The following is a 20,313-nucleotide window of genomic DNA, read 5'->3' as shown; positions in this document are numbered from 1 at the left end:
AGATTGAAACTCAGAGAAGTTAACTAACTTGCAGAAGGTCACACAGCTAGGACTTGCTAAAACCAGGACTCAGCTCTCCCAAGCTGTGCTGGGCTGCTTATAACCATAGGGCCACATCTCCAGTCCAAGATCTCTGATGATTTCCTCCACTGGTGCAGTGTACCTTGAATGTGCCCAGCACTTGGCTCTGCTTCTAAGCTAAGGATTTAGTGCTGTTCTTTAACTGATCTACAATTACTGTTTCATCAATTTGGGAAAACCCCTGAATCCTAATTGTTAGTCATCACACCAAGTGTTCCATTTTTAACTAGACCTTTCTTTTGTTTCAAGTGGGTAAAATTTTAAAAATAATGGTACTCTTTAAAATTGCAGTAGTTGATGTATAATCATTTTATAAATTCTAAACTTTGTAACATACTATTTAAATTCCATTCTCATCAGTCAGATCATGTTTAATTACTAAGAGAGTTTTTTTACCCAGATGGTCTATAGTATTACTAATTAGAAAAAAAAATAAGAAAAACTTTCTCTTACTTATGAATGACAAAGCTACATGAAGAAAATTTGTCCATACTGTCCAACAAGGTGGCCACTGACCACATGTGGCTACTGACCATTTGAAATGTGACTGACTTGAATTGGTAAGTGTAAAATACAAAGTCAATTCTGAAAACTCAGGACACGAAAAAAGATGTAAAATATCCCATTAGCAATGTTTATATCAAATATAAGTTGAAATGATAATAATTTGCACATATTGGACCAAGTAAAATATCTTATTAAGGTTAATTTCACTTGTTTCTTTAATGTGGTTGCTAGAAAATCTGAAATTACACCTGTGGCCTTGCATTTATGTGTTGGACAGTGCAGGGTTAAGTGATCACTTGGTGATTTAAAGTAAGTATCCGTGCCAGTGGGATCAAGCAGCTCATAGCAGATACAGGCATCAGTGAAAAACATCTTTTTTTCAGTGAGGTTAAATAGTGATGTGATGACAGCCATACCATTTTCTCAAAGTTCTGCCCTGCTGGATTGCCACTATATTCATAAGGACTTCCCTGGTGGTCCAGGGACTAAGATCCCAAGCTCCCAAAGGGGACCCAGGTTTGATTCCTGGTCAGGGAACTAGATCCCACATGCCGTGACTAAGACACAACACAGACAAATAAGTAAATAAACATTTAAAATAAACAAAAGAACCTTACTCTTAAAAAAAAAAAAAAAACAGGAAAGTCATTTCCCACTTAGGGGAGAGTCTCCGATTGATTTTTCTCTACTCAGAAATGTGAGCCTGGGATGACCTGTCAAAGACAAAAAAAAAAAAAAAAGTATCAACATTTTTAGTGTGGGTTGCAAAGCAGATGATGGTTCTGAACAGTGGTCACTCATGCAGATCCTCCACCTCTGCACTGGTCCGATGGTTTACAGCGCAGCAGTGCAGAGCCAAAGGGCACCCACGAGTTCATTACATAATTCTTGGTAGCGTGAGGCCAAGCGCATATCTGCTCCGGGGGCCAGGTGGCAGGCTCTGCTCAGGCCCACCATGGCCATCACAGTGATGTTTTGACAGAGAGTGTGCTAGAGGTTGTTTGTTTGGAAAAAGACTGACCAGCTCTTTTTTTTCCCTCCGTCCTCCTTCCTCTCTCTCTTTTTCCCCTTTTAAACACTCTGGCATAATACTGAATGACTTTGTTTTTAAGCTGCCTTAGCCTTGCTTTGTGAAGAAAAAGCCCGAGAATTCTCTCCCTGTAGGACGCAAGTGTTATTTTTGGAGCAGAGATTCTTAGCCTGATCTCTGTCTAAACCAATTTCTGTTCTTTGTGAGGTCGTGGTCTGGGGCAGCTCAGAGTCATCTCCGTGGAGGGAAGCTTCCTGGTTTCATGAAGCAGCCTGGGCCGAGGTGTCCAGGGGCCATGCCTGGAACATCCCTGCTTGGGGTCTCCACACACAGCCCCTTCACTCTCAGGTCCCCTTCATTAGGCTTGTGCCCTTGGGAGATTCTGGGCCACCTGCCGTGAAGTGGGCGACTTCCCTGCTGATGTCATTTCACGGGATGTTCCGGGTCAGGGTGACCCTCCCCTTTTAACAGGGTACTGTAGGTCACAGACTCCTCAGAACTAAGGCAGCCATGTCTTGATCTCCACAGGCACTTGAGGGTGCCACCGGCCATGGGAGAGCCACAGCCCCTGCCCTGAGAGTCACGACCTGGGCCTCTGGGAACATGTCCAGTGACTCGCAGCTCAGAGCATCCCCTTCTGTAACCTGCTCTGTATCAGGCTGCTAGACCGGGGGAAGGAAAACCTCTCCAGCTTCTCACAGCTCCTCTTCCTGACCCGTCTCTCCTAGAGGTTTACAGAGCTTGCACTTGCTGGGAAATGTAAAATCAGACACAGTTGCAAACACTGCTGTCAACAGCAAACAGCGCATCACCGTAGAATGAGTCTTTTCCTTTGGTGATTGGTCACTGGATGCAGGAAGCAGGTGTGAGGAACATGGCCAGGGGATGAACAGGTAGACCCTGCAGGTGTTCCAGGTTGCTGGGTGATCCGTGATGCGCCCGTCCCTGGCCAGCTATACATAGCCAGCAAAGCTTCTTACTAGAGAAACCTCTTTCCTCACCCTCCACCAGTCCCATCCGTCACCCCAAAGATTCGCTGTAAATCCCCTGGAAGTCACTGCGTCTCGGATCAGAGAGCTGCCAGCTGGCCCCGGGCCTGACCGCGTCTCCACCGCCGCCGCTCTCCATCCTTCCTTGTCTGTACCAGGGGAGCACGATCGGTGCTCAGCCATGGTCGACATGGGGGGCCTGGACAACCTGATCGCCAACACGGCCTACCTGCAGGCTCGGAAGTCCTCGGACGCCGACAGCAAGGAGCTGCAGCGCCGGCGCCGGAGCCTGATGCTGCCCGGGCCGCAGAGCTGCGAGCAGCTCCGCCAGGCCCTGGCCACCGACTTCCATAGTCTGTGCGAGCAGCAGCCTATCGGCCGCCGCCTCTTCCGGGACTTCCTGGCCACGGTGCCTGCATACCAGGAGGCCAGGGGCTTTCTGGAGGAGGTGCAGAGCTGGGAGCTGGCCGAAGAGGGCCCCGCCAAGGGCAGCGCGCTGCAGGGGCTGGTGACCACTTGTGCCGCCGCCCCTGTCCCGGGGCGCCCACACCCCTTCTTCAGCCCAGCTCTGGTCACCAAGTGCCAAGCAGCCACCACCGACGACGATCGAGCATCCCTGGTGGAGCTGGCCAAGGCCGAGGTCATGGCCTTCCTGCAGGACCAGCCCTTCCGGGAGTTCCTAGCCAGTCCCTTCTATGACAAGTTTCTGCAATGGAAAGTCTTCGAGATGCAGCCAGTGTCAGACAAGTACTTTGAAGAGTTCCGGGTGCTGGGGAAAGGTGGTTTCGGGGAGGTAGGTGTCTGCGAGGAGCCAGGCTGAAAGAGGAGATAGACGGCATAATAGAGTTCTGTTTGTCTTCTTTTTGTCTTCTTTTTAATCTTAAGGGATCTTAGAACTAATTTCAGTGCCACATGTGGAGAAAGCATTCCTAGCTTGCTCTCACCTCTTCTTTTTTGTCGCTGGGTGAAATAAAGTGAGAATGCCATAGGAAAAACAAACAAGATGTGGAACTGGCCAGGAATCATGATCATGGGGTTTCCAGGAGGCAGGAACACTCTGAAATGCCCCTTTGGTGAATGATATCAAGACATCAATACAATGGGAGAGTTCCCTTCCCCTTTACTTGTGCTCATGGAGGTAATTTGAGAAAAACTTCAGGTATCTAAGAAAACAATCATCTTGAATTAGAGTCTATAAATCTGTTTTGCACCTCTGCTGTGTTCAGCTTTTTTTTTTTTAAGAAGAAAAAAAAATTCTTTGAGATGAAATTTGCATAAGATTAGCCATTAACCATTTTCAGGTGTACAATTTAATAGCATTTAATACATTACAATGTTATGCAGCCATCATCTCTAGTTCCATTTTCAATACTCCTGTGCCCATTAACAGCTACTTCCCCACCCCAACCCCCAAGCTCCTGGCAGCCTCTGGGCTACTTTCTGCCTCTATGGACTTGCCTATTCTGATGTTTCATATAGATGGAGTCATACAATATGTGAGCTTTTGTCTCTGAATTCTTTCACTGAAAAGTGTACTTTTGCTGAGTAGTGTATTGGAGGTTCATTCACCTTGTAGCGTGGATCAATACTTCATTCCACTGTATGGGAATACTACATTTCATGTATCCGTTCATCTATTGATGGACAGTTGGGTTGTTTCTGCCTTTTGGCTATCGTGAATAGCGCTGCTGTAAATATTTATGTACAAGTATTTATTTGAATACCTGCTTTCATTTCTGTTTCATATGTGGCGAGGAATGGAATTGCTGGGTCTTGTCTTAGGGCAATTCTGTGTTTAACTTTTTGGGAAATCACCAAAGTCTTCATGTTTTAAGTTCCCTCCAGCAATGCATGAGGGCTTCCCTGGTGGCTCAGTAGTAAAGAATCTGTCTACCACTGCAAGAGACTTGGGTTTGATCCCTGGGTCAGGAAGATCCCCTGGAGAAGGAAGAGGCACTCCAGTATTCTTGCCTGGAAAATCCCATGGACAGAGGAATCTGGTGAGCTACAGTCCATGGTGTCACAAAGAGTCGGGCACAACTTAGCAACTAAACAACAAGCAATGCATGAGTGTTTCAGTTTCTCCACATTCTGGCCAACACTTGTTATTCCTTCTTTTTTTAATGGCCCATTTAGTATGCATCACATGATACCTCACTGTGGTCGAAGCTCCTTCTCCAAGAACCCTCTCACTCACAGCTTTTCTTTCCTCAGTAAGCCTGCTATCTTGCCACCTTGATTGGTTTCTGCCCCTCCATCCTCTGTATCCTCCACTCCCTTCCTCTCTCCACTGCTGTCTATTTCTACCTCTTGTTTTCCCTTTCTTTCTCTCCTTAAGGTATGTGCTGTCCAGGTGAAAAACACCGGTAAGATGTATGCCTGTAAGAAACTGGACAAGAAGCGACTGAAGAAGAAAAATGGTGAGAAAATGGCTCTCTTGGAAAAGGAAATCTTGGAGAGGGTCAGCAGCCCGTTCATTGTCTCTCTGGCGTACGCCTTTGAGAGCAAGTCCCATCTCTGCCTGGTGATGAGCCTGATGAATGGTGGAGACCTCAAGTTCCACATCTACAGTGTGGGTGAACCAGGCCTGGACATGAGCAGGGTGATCTTCTACTCGGCCCAGATAACCTGTGGCGTGCTGCACCTCCACTCCCTCGGCATCGTCTATCGGGACATGAAACCCGAGAACGTGCTTCTGGACGACCTCGGCAACTGCAGACTGTCTGACCTGGGGCTGGCCGTGCAGATCCAGGATGGTAAACCCATCACCCAGAGGGTGAGTGAGCCTCCACTGGCCCAAAGGTGGGCCACAGAGTCAGAGAGGAAGGGAGAAAGCTGTTCTTTCCCAGAGCAGACAGAGCCTTGGACTTAATGCTTCTAATTTTCTTGTTCCTAAACCCCTTGTGCTGTCATTTGCCTTAAGTGGTGTAAGAGGATTAGCTTTACTGGCTCTTTGAGGTCTACTTTGTTCTCCTCTCATTGGAAGCAGAGGGTAGCCTTCTTTGTGAATTGGAGGTGGTCTGTGCCTTCACCATAGATAGCAAGAGCTGAATCCATAGCCAGGAGCTAGGTATGTCCTGCCCATGACCACCTCCCTGGTGCTGTGTTCCTGCATCAGTAGAGCTTTGATTTCCTCTTCGGGAAAATTTTAGGGGCTGGACCCTAAAATTCTAACCCCACTCCAGTACTTTTGCCTAGAAAATCCCATGGATGGAGGAGCCTGGTAGGCTGCAGTCCATGGGGTTGCTAGAGTCGGACACGACTGAGCGACTTCACTTTCACTTTTCACTTTCATGCATTGGAGAAGGAAATGGCAACCAACTCCAGTGTTCTTGCTTGGAGAATCCCAGGGACGGGGGAGCCTGGTGGGCTGCCGTCTATGGGGTCACACAGAGTTGGACATGACTAAAGCGACGCAGCAGCAGCAGCAACAGAAGGTAAAATTTAATAGGATAATAAATAGAAGAAACCCCAACACTTAGCCCATTAAATATCTCCTTTCCTGTTGAGTGCACAATGGAGAAATGTTTTACATTGGACAAAGGTGAAATTTTAAATGAAAAGATATATACAAGTCAACAAAAGCAACTGATGTTTATTTTGATCAGTTTGGTCCAAAGAGACTTGCAGAGAATTCTTTGATTAAAAAAGGGATTATAAGAATATTAATTCTTATATGTTAAGATTAATTCTTATATCACATTATGTTAAGTGATCAATACAAAAATCTCTCAAATTCTGACAGGTCTTTACTATTGAGTTTCTGTGCACAAAGATGGGAGAAGTCCCAGGAAGATAAAGGCTCAAGTCAGGTTCCTAAACATACACTTAAAACTTTGTTTCTGCACAGTTTCCAGCTTGCAAGGCAGAGAGGACAATCAGGCAAGGAAGTGAGAAAAATCATGGCAAGTTTGGGAAACTGAAGGTGATTTTATGTGGCTATAATGGAAGGAATGTTGACAAGACGTGTAAGGCTCAGATCATGCAAAGACATTGGAATTCTTTTCTTGTGAGGGACAAGAAGCTATTGAAGGAATTTTTAAAAAGGAATGACATGATCAGATTTGCATTCTTTTAGACACCAGTTTGATCGTAGATGGGAAGCAGAGGAGCTAGCATATGCAGTGGTGCAGGAAGAAATGATGGCGCCTGTGTAAGACATTAGGACCGATGAAGTGGGAAGTAAATCAGAGCTGTTGGAAAGAGACTTGTTGGGATTTCAGGACCAGCTGAGTATGAGGGTGAGGAATTGGGAAGGTCCCTAGCTCCAGTGACTAGAAGGAAGAAAACAGTTATGGGAAAGCTGGAAAGTTTAATTGTGAGTATAGTATATATAAGGCTCTTCTATGACAGGCAGGTGCTGTGATGAAAGGTCTGAGTTAGACACTGGAATTTGGAGTCACCATGGCTTGGGAAGCAGCAGACACCACTGGGTTGTTTGAGAAACAGTGGAGGACAGTCTTTTGGACTCTGTGGGAGAGGGAGAGGGTGGGATGATTTGGGAGAATGGCATTGAAATATGTATAATATCATATATGAAACGAGTTGCCAGTCCAGATTTGATGCACGATACTGGATGCTTGGGGCTGGTGCACTGGGACGACCCAGAGGGATGGTATGGGGAGGGAGGAGGGAGGAGGGTTCAGGATGGGGAACACATGTATGCCTGTGGCGGATTCATTGAGATATATGGCAGAAGCAATACAATATTGTAAAGCTTAAAATTAAAATAAAATTAAAAAAAGAAAGAAAGAAAAACGCCTGACACAAAGAAAAAAAAAAGAGAAACAGTGGAGGAAGAGGACCAAGGAATAGCAACGTGTAGGGGTGTGGAAGAAGAGGGGTCTTGAAGAGATTAAAGAAGTAGGATGAAAATGGCAGAGTCATTGGAGCTGTATCAGTTAAGTGTTGATTTCACTAGCAATAATAGAAAACCCAAATAACAGTGGATTAAACAAGAGAAAGGGTTATTTTTCTTATGTAACAAGTAGTGTAGAGATAAGGATGACTGATATTAGTTCCGCAGCTATGGGATAATGGCAGAAATCACATCTCTGTGATTTTGTCCTTTTCCATGTGTTGCAAAATGGCTGCTCTAGCCCCAACCATCAAGTCTAGGCAGAGAAAGGAGGAAGGGTCAGAAGTAAATAGGGATGCCCACAGCAACTGAATATATCTCCCTCTAAGGAACTTCCCTAGAAGGCCCATCTGACAGCTTCCATTTAAATCTCATTGGCTAGGACATTTATCTGGCCACCCCACCTGCAGGGGCAGCTGATAAATGACTTTTTTTTGTTTTTGCTTTTTTGAGAGGGAGAGAGGAATTCTAGTTACTAAGGAAGGAGAGCAAGTAACTACTAAGGAATATGGAGCAAATAACTGGCGGCCTCTGCCACAGGAGCCAAAGAAAAAGAGGATTTAAGGGAGGAGTGTGGTCAGCACTGTTAAGTACTGCCAAGAGGTCACACAGACTGCGGGGTTTGACAATCTGGAAACCACAGTGTCCTCAGGAAGAGAGGTTTTCAAGGTCAAAACTCAGATAGCAGAGGTTGGATTGACCTGGAAGTAAAGAATGAGATGAAGGAAGGAGCAGGATGGAGTTTTAAGTAGGGAGACTGGAGATTTAGATGCTGAGGCTAGAAGCAGAAGAGAGGACTTCCCTGTCAGTCCAGTGGTTAAGACTCTGCACTCCCAAGGACAACGGGGCCTGGGTTTGATCCCTGGTAAGGGAACTAGGATTCTACATACCTTATGGCTTAAAATCAAAAATAATGGGAAAAATAAAAAAGATTCGGGAGATAAATTGCTGGTCATGTAGAAAGGAAAGAGGCTGAATGAAGGTGGAGAAATCGAGAAAGCGGTGGAGAAGGATGGAGAACTTCAGTATAACTATCTGCTAAGTAGAGGTGGAGGAAGCAAGAAGATGGGGAGGAAGCAGAGTGTTTGCCTCCCTGGGACTTTACTATGAAAAGAGAGACACCGTGAATGCATGTCTATCAATGCACACAAAATCAGAAGTGTATTATTTCAGTATATTATTTTGAATTTGTATTGCTGATTATGCAGAGAGGAAGTGTTCCTTCTGAGTGTCCCGTGGGCATGCATCATGCTGACCGGTGGCACCGTCTCCACCTTGCTGAAGGATGAGGAGACACACAGCTCAGTCTCTTGTAAATCCCTTCTCAGTCTTCCTCCAGCTCTGTTCATGGGCCAAGAGAATATTTAGGGACAGTTCCTCCTACATCCAGCTCTCTGGCTCTTTTGGAACCTGCAGGAAGCTTTTGGTGCCTCCTCAGTATTGTCCACTATAACAAGGGCAGTTGGTGGGGTTTAGGGCTTCCCCGGTGGTGTTAGTGGTAAAGAACCTGCCTGCCAGTGCAGGAGACATAAGAGATGCGGGTTCAGCCCTGGGTCAGGAAGATCCCCTGGAGGAGGGCATGGAAACTCCAGTATTATTGCTAGGAGAATCCCATGGACAGAGGAGCCTGGCAGGCTGTGATCCATAGGGTTGCACAGAGTTAGACAGAACTGAAGCAACTTAGCGTGCGTGCATACAATGCCTAGAGGCCTCTCACCCTTTTGCCTTTTCTGAGTCCCTCTTTGTCCCAAGAGACCAGATTTCTGGGTTTAGACCACTTGCCCCATCCAAGAAAGTTTATGCCCTGGTCCTTGGACCTGCCTCTGAAGCCCAGGAAGATTTTCAGGAAGGATGGAGGGAAAAAAGGGGGTCAGAGAGAAGGTTTAGAAAGCCACAGAAAGAAAGAAAAAAGAAATGCGTTCCTCCTTCACTGTTTACTGGTCTACATAGCTAAGTGAAGCCCTTCAGTATCGTACTTACTGCAGTTCCCACACAATAACTGGGCCCCCAAGTGGATTTTAAATCATTATACTCACAATCCATTTCACAGAAGAAATGAAAAGGAACATATTTTATACAGCTTCTGTAACTAACTAATGTTTTGATGTCAAGAAACCAGATAAAGAATTACTGGGTCTTCCCTGGTGGTGCAGTAGCTAAGACTCTACACTCCCAATGCAGGGAACCCAGGGAACTAGATCCCACATACCACAGCTGAAGATCCTGCATGCCACAGTGAAGATTGATGATCCCACATGCCCCAACTAGAACCTGGTGCAACCAAATAAAAACAAAAATTTTAAGTACAGATCTCACTATATTCCCAGAATATGATCAGCTGGATGAAGGTAGAACTGTAAAGAAAAGTCCTGCTAAATTTTTGCATAAATGTAAGGAAACCCACTAGAATATTTCGACACTGATTGGATCCTATCAAAGGAAAGCATGTATCATTTTGCCTTACAGGGAAATTGCATTTGTGAGATAATTCTATAACGTGGATTAAAAAGACTTTGAACAACAATTGTGCAGAGCTGAAGGAGCAAACCCAAATGGCATGCAGCGTAAGAAGTGAAGCGAGTGCCGTGGAGCCCAGAACAGAGTGAGCACTTCCATCTAAGGAGGGAAGCCACTCCTCGTGTCCAGTGACCACACTGTGAGAACAGAGATCCAAAGTTCTGGCTCTTTTTTCTTTAATATTTATTCATTCATTTATTATTTTTGGCTGCACTGGGTCTTCGTTGCTGCACACAGGCTTTCTCTAGGTGCAGCGAGGGAGGCCACTCTCTACTTGCGGTGCTCAGACTTCTCATTGCTGTGGCTTTTCTTGTTGTGAAGCAGGGGCTCTGGGCTCACAGGCTTCAGTAGTCACGGTGCACAGGTTTAGCTGCCCTGCAGCATGTGGGATCCTAGTTCCCAGGCCAAGAATTGAACCTGTGTCCCCTGCATTAGCAGGCGAGTTCTCATCCACTGGGTCACCAGAGAAGTCCCCTGACTTTTTAAAACAGAAACGGACACCTGTGAATTTTTGAGAAGTGTCTTGCTTTTAAAATGAGGACAATTCATTAAAAAGAATGCATTTGAATTAGTTCTAATGAGGTGGCTGAAACTGGAGCCTATTATACACAGTGAAGTAAGTCAGAAAGAAAAACACCAATACACTATACTAACGCATATATATGGAATTTAGAAAGATGGTAACGATGACCCTATACGCGAGACAGCAAAAGAGACACAGATGTAAAGAACAGTCTTTTGGACTCTGTGGGAGAAGGCGAAGGTGGGGTGATTTGAGAGAATAGCATTGGAACATGTAAATTATCATATGTGAAACAGATTGCCAGTCCAGGTTCGATGCATGAGACAGGGTGCTCTGGGCCAGTGCACTGGGATGACTCAGAGGGATGGGATGGGGAGGGAGGTGGGAGGGGGTTTCAGGATGGGGAACACATGTACACCCGTAGTGGATTCATGTCAATGTATGGCAAAAACCACTACAATATTGTAAAGTAATTAGCCTCCAATTAAAATAAATTAATTAATTTTAAAAATAGATAAATAAAATGAGGACAATTAATTCAAAATGAGCCCAAACCATAAACCAACAACAACAAAATCCTAGTGAGATTAATCACACTAGCTGCCATCTGTATTCATGGAGTTTGTTATCACGCTATCCATGTTTGACAGTCTCTGAATATAAAGTTCAATATAGATGCTCTGAAGGCCACTATATCTTAAAGGCAAGAAAAGAATGTGATATGCACCTAGTATTGAAGATTTTTTTCAACAAGAAAATGGCATGACCAGAGTGATTCTTCTTTTTTAAAGAGTTTTATTGAAGTATATTTGATTTACAATGTTGTGTTAATTTCTGCTATATAGCAAAGATGTGTGTGTGTGTGTGTGTGTTCTTTTTCATATTCATTTCCGGTGTGGTTTATCATAAGATACTGAGTATAGTTCCCTGTGCTATAGTTTATCCATCCTATATGTACTAATCGGAGAAGGCAATGGCACCCCACTCCAGTACTCTTCCCTGGAAAATCCCATGGATGGAGGAGCCTCATAGGCTACAGTCCATGGGGTCGCTAAGAGTCGGACACGACTGAGCTACTTCACTTTGACTTTTCACTTTCATGCATTGGAGAAGGAAATGGCAACCCACTCCAGTGTTCTTGCCTGGAGAATCCCAGGGACAGGGGAGCCTGGTGGGCTGCCGTCTATGGGGTCGCACAGAGTCGGACACAACTGAAGCGACTTAGCAGCATATGTACTAATTTGCATCTGGTAATCGGAATTCCCAATCCTCTTTTCCTCCACCTCACCCCCGTGGCAAACACAAGTCTATTTTCTGTGACCGCGAGTCTGTTTCTGCTTTGTAGAAACATTCATTTATGTCGTATTTTAGATTCCACACATAAGTAATATCAAATGCTATGGTATCTATCTTTCTCTTTCTGACCTTTTTCACTTAACATGGTAATCTCTGGGTCCCTTCATGTTGCTGCAGGCGGCCTTATTTCATTCTTTGTTATGGCTGAGTAATATTTCATTGTGTATTTATACCACATCTTTTTTATCCATTCATCTGTCAGTGGGCATTTAGGTTTCTTCCATGTCTTGGCTATTGCACATAGTGCTGCTGTGAACATAGGGGCATGTATCTTTTCAACTTATAGTTTTGTCTGGCTATACAGAGTGCTTCTTTAAGAAGATGATTAACAGCATATATGATGAATTGAAGTATGATGAATTACTGTAATAATCCCCACATGAAGTAATGAGAATTGAAGTATGGCCCTGGGCTCTGAACAGCCTTACTTCCAGAGTTCAGCTCTCTGGCTTCACCTAAGTTCCATCAAGACCCACATCTGTGTCTATTTCTCTTAAAGCATGGCTGTCTTCGGTGGAAGAGGCCATGGTTATTGGGGGAATGGAGCCACTTCTAGAAGGTGATGCCCTTTGTCCAGTGGGTCTCCTTGGTTTCGGGTAGTTGGACAATGATTCACGTAGGAAAGGTGAGGGTAGTTCTGCCCGAGTCTGAGAAAGACTGAGGAAGACACACAATGAGAGGCAAGGATGCTTAAGAGCACTGGCTGGAATGCAGAGGCCCTGGCTTCCTGTCCCAGACCTATCCCTGACTCACGGAGTCAGCCATCTCAGGCAGGCCCCAGGACATCCTTAATCTATAAGATTTCATGAATCTATGAGATAGTCTTTGAATTATTTATAGGAAAAGACTCATAAACTCAGAAGATGAACATATGGCCTACATTTTACTATGATTTACTGGGCTATCAATCAGGGATCTTAAGGAACAAAGTGAAGTTACTCAAGAAAATGAAATTAATGGTTTTCATAACTGAGAAGCCTAGCAGTTTGGTCTGATCCAGGGTCTGAGCAGTGTCGCTGAAAGCTCTCCCTCTGTGTCCCAGCTCTGCCCTCCTTGGTACTGGCCTCACTCTCACTCTGAGGAGCTCCTACGTGGAGGCCACTGGCAGCTCCACGCATATCCTAGCAACCAAACAATTTCATGGAAAGGGAACAGTTCTTTACAAAAGGTCCTTCAAATTCCCAGGGAAGACTCTCAATGGACAACTCAAGTTACATGCCCAATCATATCCAAGTCCACTGGCCAGGACTATGTCTCTGTTCTCAGGAACTAGGGAGTTCGGTCCTATATAAATATCGGAGACAGGGGAAAGTGTTCTCCAATAGAAAACAGAGATGGAGGGACTTCCCTGGTGGCCCATTGGTTAAGACTCTACGCTTCCAATGCAGGGACCTTGGGTTTGATCGCTGGTTGGGGAACAGAGATCCAAATGCCACACCACAAGGCCAAAAGAAAACAAGAAAATAGGGATGGAAGAGAATGGGAATGGAATTCAGATAGACAGAAACAGTGGATGCCCTTAATAACTGCTCGATGGTTTGGAAACTTTCTGACCTCTTACTTAAGTGATGACAGCATCTAGATAGAGCCTTTACAAAAAGATGTTACAAGGTAGGGGCTATTATTAGCTCCATTTTACAGATGGAGAAGTTGAAACTCAGGTTAAGTTACCCATCCAAAGTCACGTTGCTCATATGTGAGATGAACCCAGGTATGCCAGATTCAACAGCACTTATAGTTTTGACTCCACCTTGACACGACTGAGCGACTGAACTGAACTGAACTGAACTTTCAAATTCACACACAGGGCAGAAGGTTGCCTCTGGTTTATAATGCTGTAAAAGACCCTCCATTGAATAAAACTCAGAATGAGTGTGTGTGATGACGCATAACTTCCTAAGTCTGGTCTGACATGTACACCAATCTCAGGCTTAGTTGAACCTCTGATGGAGTTCAGACTTTGGAAAAGGAGCCCAACCTTTACAGGGAAACATGTGACTAATATTTCAGAGTCAGCCTCCCACAGCCCGACACAATATCATTAACTGTGGTCCCAGCCACCGTCAGTATTCACCTATAATAAATGTGATAAGCACTCCAGCCTGTTTCCAGCTGACATTCACATGCACACATTAAAACTAACTCTTGGCAGTTTTAGAGATATGAGGTAAATATAATAGGAAAATCAGGCAGTGGGGCTTGTGCTAGGACTTTTCAAGTTCAATGTTCTATGTGGAGAGCAATGACCTTCAGATTTTAAGGAACATGAGTCAATCCTTAAAACTTGCTATTTTGTCAGGAATTAGAATGAAATTAGCACAGTGACCCAAGAGCTCATGACATGTTTGGTTACCTTGCCCTACCTCTGATCAGTTCTTCACACTCAGAAGGATGATGGGTGACAGAGCTCCAGCATTACATTTATTTTCTGAATGTTTATTTATTTGGCTGCATCGGGTCTTAGTTGCTGCATGAGATATTTATTGAGTCCTGTGAGATCTTTCGGAGAAGGCAATGGCACCCCACTCTAGTACTCTTGCCTGGAAAATCCCATGGACGGAGGAACCTGGTAGGCTGAAGTCCATGGGGTCGCTAAGAGTCGGACGTGACTTAGCAACTTCACTTTCACTTTTCACTTTCATGCATTGGAGAAGAAATGGCACCCCACTCCAGTGTTCTTGCCTGGAGAATCCCAGGGACGGGGGAGCTTGGCGGGCTGCCGTCTATGGGGTTGCACAGAGTCGGACAGATTGAAGCGACTTAGCAGCAGTGAGACCTTTTGTTCAGGTGCATGGACTTTCTAGTTGTGGCATGCAGGTTCAGTAGTTGTGGTACATGGGCTTAGTTGCTCTGTGGCACGTGGGATCTTAGTTCCCCTACCAGGGATCAAACCTGTGTCCCCTGCATTGTAAGCTGGATTCTAAACCACTGGACCACCAGGGAAGTCCCAGCCATCATATTTATTTTGAAGCTCTTATTGTGTTGAATAAAATGCTAGGGACACACTAAATAAGTGATTTTTAAAAGATCTCTGAGTGTGTTTTAATTACTTGAAACAGCAAGAAAGACCCAGCATTGCTGGGTTGACAACTACATATATCACAGCCCTTATGACCCTGCTCCAAGTATTTTTCTCTTTGAGAATTTACTTCTGAGAACCACACAGGACAGGCATTCTGGTTACTTTATTGTCACATGCTGGTCTCCACCAAAACTCCCTCAAAAAACAATAAAATAAAATAAGGCATAGAGCCATGAGCAAAAAGAGACATTTCTTGCCCTCATGGAGCTTACAGTCTAGTGAAGGAGACAGAACTTCATTTCACCCAATGAATGTAACCTTTCAATGATGACAAGTGCTGTGAAGATGTGGTACATGGGGCTCTTCAGGGAGGATTTGTTAACATGTGAGACTCTGGGGCTTCCCAGGTGGCTCAATAGTAAAGAACCTGCCCACAATGCGGGAGCCACAGGAGACAAAGTTTCGATCTCTGGGTTGGAAAGATTCTCTGGAGGAGGGCATGGCAACCCACTCCAGTATTTTTGCCTGGAGAATCCCATGGACAGAGGAGCCTGGCAGGCTACAGTACATAGGGTCACAAAGAGTCAGACGTGACTGAAGTGAGCCCACTCGCATGTGAGACTCTGAGCATCAGCCATAGGGGAAAACTCACTGACATCAGAAAGAAGATAGAAATTCACTCGGCAAAGCAGTTTGGGTGGTGTCTTGGTAGGTGTCACTAGAAACTGACTCAGAAACAGATTTCCATGTGGAGGATTTATTTATCTATTTTCAAAATTTTATTATTTATTCATAGCAACGCTGGGTCTTCGTTGCTGTGAGCGGGCTACTCTGTAGTTGTGGTGTGTGGTCTTCTTATAGGAGTGGTTTCTCCTGTTGCAGAGCACTGGCTCTAGGGCGCAGACTCACTAGCTGTGGCCCACAGGCTTATTGCTCCGAGGCATGTGGAATCTTCCTGGGGCAGGAATCGAACCCGGATCCCCTGCATTGGCAGGCAGATTCTCAATCACTGGACCACTAGGGAAGTCCCTGGAAAGCCTTTGAAAGTGTTTAACCAAAGCAGGCAAAGAGTTTAGAATTCCATTTTGGAACAAAATGACTCCATCTGAAGTGAAAGCAGATCAGAGGGGATTCATGTGGATTGTGGTTGTTTGCAATCCCGGTGAAAGATGATGGCAGCTCAGCCCACATGTGCTGGGGAATGGTGGGGGGTGTGAGGGGTAGTCAGAGCACAGTGTTTGATTTGGAAAGAGATTCCAGAATGACCCGGCTTCAGTAATGGTTTGGATGTGAGCTAAGGGAGAGGGGATCAAGGTGATTTACTAGGTGAGGTCATGTCACAGGTACTGACTTGGCTCTGAGTACAGACAAATGCCTGTCTTCATGAAGTCCCGGACAGGGAAGAGACCATCAAGCCACAGGGCAGTGACAGTACAGCAGGCAAGCTGTCCCAGTTGGGTGCGCAGGAAGGTCACCAACCCCAGCATGGGGTCAGGAAGGGCTTCCAGGAGGAAATGACAACCAAAGGCAGACTTGTAAGGCAAACAGAGGTGAGCCAGGTGAACCGAAAGGAAAGTGGGCTTGGCACAGGGCTCAGCATAGGGTGGTGGTCTGCAACCGAGAGCAGTTTGGGCCCCCAGAGCATTATGAAAATGTCTGGAGACTTTTTCGTTTGTCATGAAGGGGGAACTGCCACTGGCTTCTAGTGGATAGGGTCCAGGGAGGCTGTGAACATCTTACGATGTGCAGGACACCCCCTCCCGCTCCCCGCCCAAAGAGCACCCTCCATGTCCACAGTGCTTCAGTGGACAGCCCTGATCAGAGGCTTAGGGCTCAGCCACAGAACAGACTGACTCTGTAGCTGCCTCGAGTGTGAAGTCACAGGGCGTGAGGGGTGACAGCAAGTGCAACTGGAAAATGGGCGTATGTCAGGCCCTAGAGGGCTGGAGGAGTCGGACAAAGGCATTCGAACCCAGTGCCAAGGGTACTGGGGAGCCATTGAAGATTTCCAGGCAGAAAAGTGACAAATCAGCCTTGGAAGAACAGTCAGGAAGAGGGAGTTGAAGGTAAAGAATAGGGGAATGCAGTGTTCATAGTAGTACTATTTACAAAAGCCAGGACATGGAAATACCCATCAACAGTCGGTTTAAGAAGTGATGTGTGTATATACACACACACACATATATGTATATATACACACATACATTAGAATATTACTTCTCCATACAAAAGAATGAAATCCTGCTTATATAGGGAAAGTAAAAAATAATATGGGCTTCCTGATATCTCAGACAGTAAAGAATCTGCCTGCAATGTGGGAGACCTGGGTTGCTCCCTGGGTTGGGAAGATCCCCTGGAGAAGGGAATGGCAACCCACTCCAGTATTCTTGCCTGGAGAATCCCAGGGACAGAGGAGCCTGACGGGCTGCAGTTCATGGGATCACAAAGAGTGAGATACAGAGAACAAACCTGTAGTTACCAAAGGAGAGAGGAAAGAGAATTTGACAGTCTGCACGGCTTGGTGTGTGGAGAGCAGGTTGGCCCTGGGTCTTCCCTGGGGACTGGGCAGGCTGGCACATTGTCTGTTGATTTGTGGCTGTGAGGAGAAAGAAGAGCCGTGAGGTCTGCAGTCTGCAGCAGGAGGGGGCTGTCTTGCGAGATGATGCAATCCAGAGAACAACCAGTTGCCGCATCTTCTAATTTAAGGTAGACACGGGTTGGAGGCTCAGAGCATCCTTTCAGATCAAGTGCAGCTGATGAAATGCCGTCTACAGGATCAGTGAGATGGGAGGACAGTGAGTTTGTCAATCCGGTTCTGCCATTTACTATGGCTGCTGTTTATAGAAGCACAGGCTGACCCCACACCTGGGGCACTTGGCTGTGGGGACAGTGAGGACTGACAGCCAGCCAAGCCAGGCAGACTGCCTCCTAATTGGCCCAGACTTGCTACTTAGGCTGGTCTCAGCCCTGCACTTAACCCCAGGCAAGTCATGCCTCTTCTCTGAGCTTGGTTAATACTGCTCGCCTCTTAGGCTTGATGAGAAGATTAAGGTAGATAAATGCCTAGCAGAGATAAGCCACTTGGTAGGCACTCAAAAAATGATTGCTATGGTCATTCTACAAGAAGCCCAGCACCGAACCCTTTGTCGTGATCCCCACTATTGCACTGTTTCTGCCTCACCGGAAAGGCACTGTAGCTGCTCCAGGGACCTTGGCTGCTGTGCTTTTTCTCTGAGGGACGCAGAGAGCCAGCAGGACTCCAAGGCTGCAGCGGGGTGGGCAGTGGATGAGGGCACAGCTCACCTGCTAGCTGAGCCCAGCAGGCACACACCATCATCTTGCTTCCTCACAGCCACATGGAGCTTTGTGATTTTATTCTGAGCCTTTTAGAGGCATCATGGAAAACAGGTATCAGCCTGCCACTGGACAGATTCACAGAACATGAATCCACCCAAGGACACACTCCAGAGGAAGAACTACTGCTATTGATCTCTGATGATGCACCAGGCTCATCTTTCAATCTGATGGAGTCTTAGAGGCTTCTGGGTTTTTTGTGTGTGTAGCTGCCCTGCCTACAGGACCAGCTTTGGCTTGGTCGTGGCTAACACCTATTGAGGGTGTGAAACATGCCAGACTTTGAAAAAGCACTCAGTGTGTCTTATGGTTTTAATATTCATCACGATCCTATGAGATCAGAGCTGTGAAGCTCAGAGAGGTTGAGTAACTGGCCTGGGGGTGACCAGCTAATAATGAGTACAGCTGGGATGTGCACTAGAGCTGACTGACGCCAGACTGTATAGGTGCAGGATTCGTTCTTGCAGGGACCCCTTTTCTGGATCCCCTTCTCCCAGGGCTGTCAGGGAGAGTAGCAAAGCCCCTCTGATGAGGTTCCCGCCCCGGCCCAGGAAGTTGCTTTCCCCGGCTGGCAGAAAGCAACAAGGCAGGCGGACGAGGAACAAAAGTTACGCCGGCGGCGATCTGGAGGCTGCAGCCGGGGGCGCTAAGCACATAGGGCGGGGCCTCGGAGCAAAGTCCCCTGGGGTCCCGGGCCGCATTCCTCTGAGGTCTGCAAAGGCCACCGCTTAAAGGCGCAGAGGAGCAGCTGGGAACGAGAACAAAGCGGCCGGGCCCCCCTCGGAGGAAGGAAGGAGCGAGCCCCAGGAAACAGCTGATAGCGCTAAGCTCAGCTTGTTTTTTTTCCTCTGCTCAACAGTTCTCTTGCCACGGCAAACAAAAGATGTACATTCTGATTCCCTCTTCTGTTTGGATTGTGCTGTCGAGTGGATCTGGTCTGTGATAAACTGGGGGGAAGAGAATCCGCGGGCGGTTTCTTGCTCCGCTGGCCAGTTTGCTGGGCCATCGCGAGACGCGGAGATAGCTTCTTTGACCGCCTCTTTGTCCCGCGCGACTCAGTAAATCCAGCCCGGCCTGGCCACACCCGGGGCCCGCGATACAGGCATTTCTTTTCCTGATGAATTGAAGATTGCCAACTTTGCAGGTTCACTGGGAACTGGCAGTGACCTTGACCTTGAAAGACCTGCACTGTACACACGGCACGCATGCTCGGGGGACACACTTTTTTTATGGACGTGTAAAACTATTAAGAGACGAACTATGCCCTCTCAGCCCCTCTGAAAGTCCACTCCCTGCTCTCATCACCGCGGCTGAGGTCACAGTTCACTCCTGCCCAGAGCCACCCTTGGACAACTCAGTGTGCAAATTCCGCCCAGCCTGGACCCAGCCACTTCGCTCTCAGGGGCCCAGGGGTGAGAGCGACTACAGCTGCAGGGTCAGGGGAAGCCAGCATCTGACAGCAAGAGCAAGGCAGGCAGGAGGTGTCCACACAGGTCCCCACAAGCTAGCTGGGATCCTGATGCTCGCCTGGGGTGTCCACCTCCCTCCAAGTCTGGATACCTGTAGGTGACAGGTGGCCCTGATGGGACTAAGCAACCCACGTGTGATGACAGTGGCTGATGCACCTCCTGCTGCCCGCTTGCAGGTGGGTGGGGATTTGAACCTCCATCTGGCTTCCCTGGTGGCTCAGTGGTAAAGAATCTCCCTGCCAATACAGGAGAAATTGGTTTAACCCCTGGGTGGAAAAGACCCCCTGGAGAAGGAAATGGCAACCCTCTCCAGTATTCTTGCATGGGAAATCCCAAGGACAGAAGAGCCTGATGAGCTACAGTCCACGGGGTCGCAAAAGAGTAGGACACGACTTAGCAACTCAAGAACAACAACTGGCTTCCTAAACCCTACGAGGTTTGATGTTTGATATCCTGAATGCTGGGCATACTGTGTTTTGCCTGACCAGGTGTTGACAGAGTGAGCCCATCCAAGGGCACTAGAAAACCATGGCAAAACAAAACAAAATGAATCAAAAGAAGTTAAACTATACACAAAAACCTCCACTGAGTCCTGTTGCTGCTGATA

General features: G+C 46.7%; 1 protein-coding gene across 1 annotated transcript in view; it reads left to right on the top strand.

Moving 5' to 3' along the window:
* The first annotated feature begins 2,788 nt into the window (after window positions 1-2,788).
* The window catches only part of GRK7 (G protein-coupled receptor kinase 7), a 40,291-nt gene continuing 22,766 nt past the window's right edge, over window positions 2,789-20,313 (top strand). The window contains 2 exon segments of the mRNA NM_174332.3: window positions 2,789-3,400; window positions 4,946-5,383. Coding sequence (NP_776757.1) covers window positions 2,789-3,400; window positions 4,946-5,383 — 1,050 coding nt within the window.

Source organism: Bos taurus, chromosome 1 (genome assembly GCF_002263795.3).
Source record: "Bos taurus isolate L1 Dominette 01449 registration number 42190680 breed Hereford chromosome 1, ARS-UCD2.0, whole genome shotgun sequence".
Taxonomy (NCBI): domain Eukaryota; kingdom Metazoa; phylum Chordata; class Mammalia; order Artiodactyla; family Bovidae; genus Bos; species Bos taurus.
The sequence above is the reverse complement of the archived record's forward strand: the minus strand, read 5'-3'. Positions and strand labels throughout refer to the sequence as shown.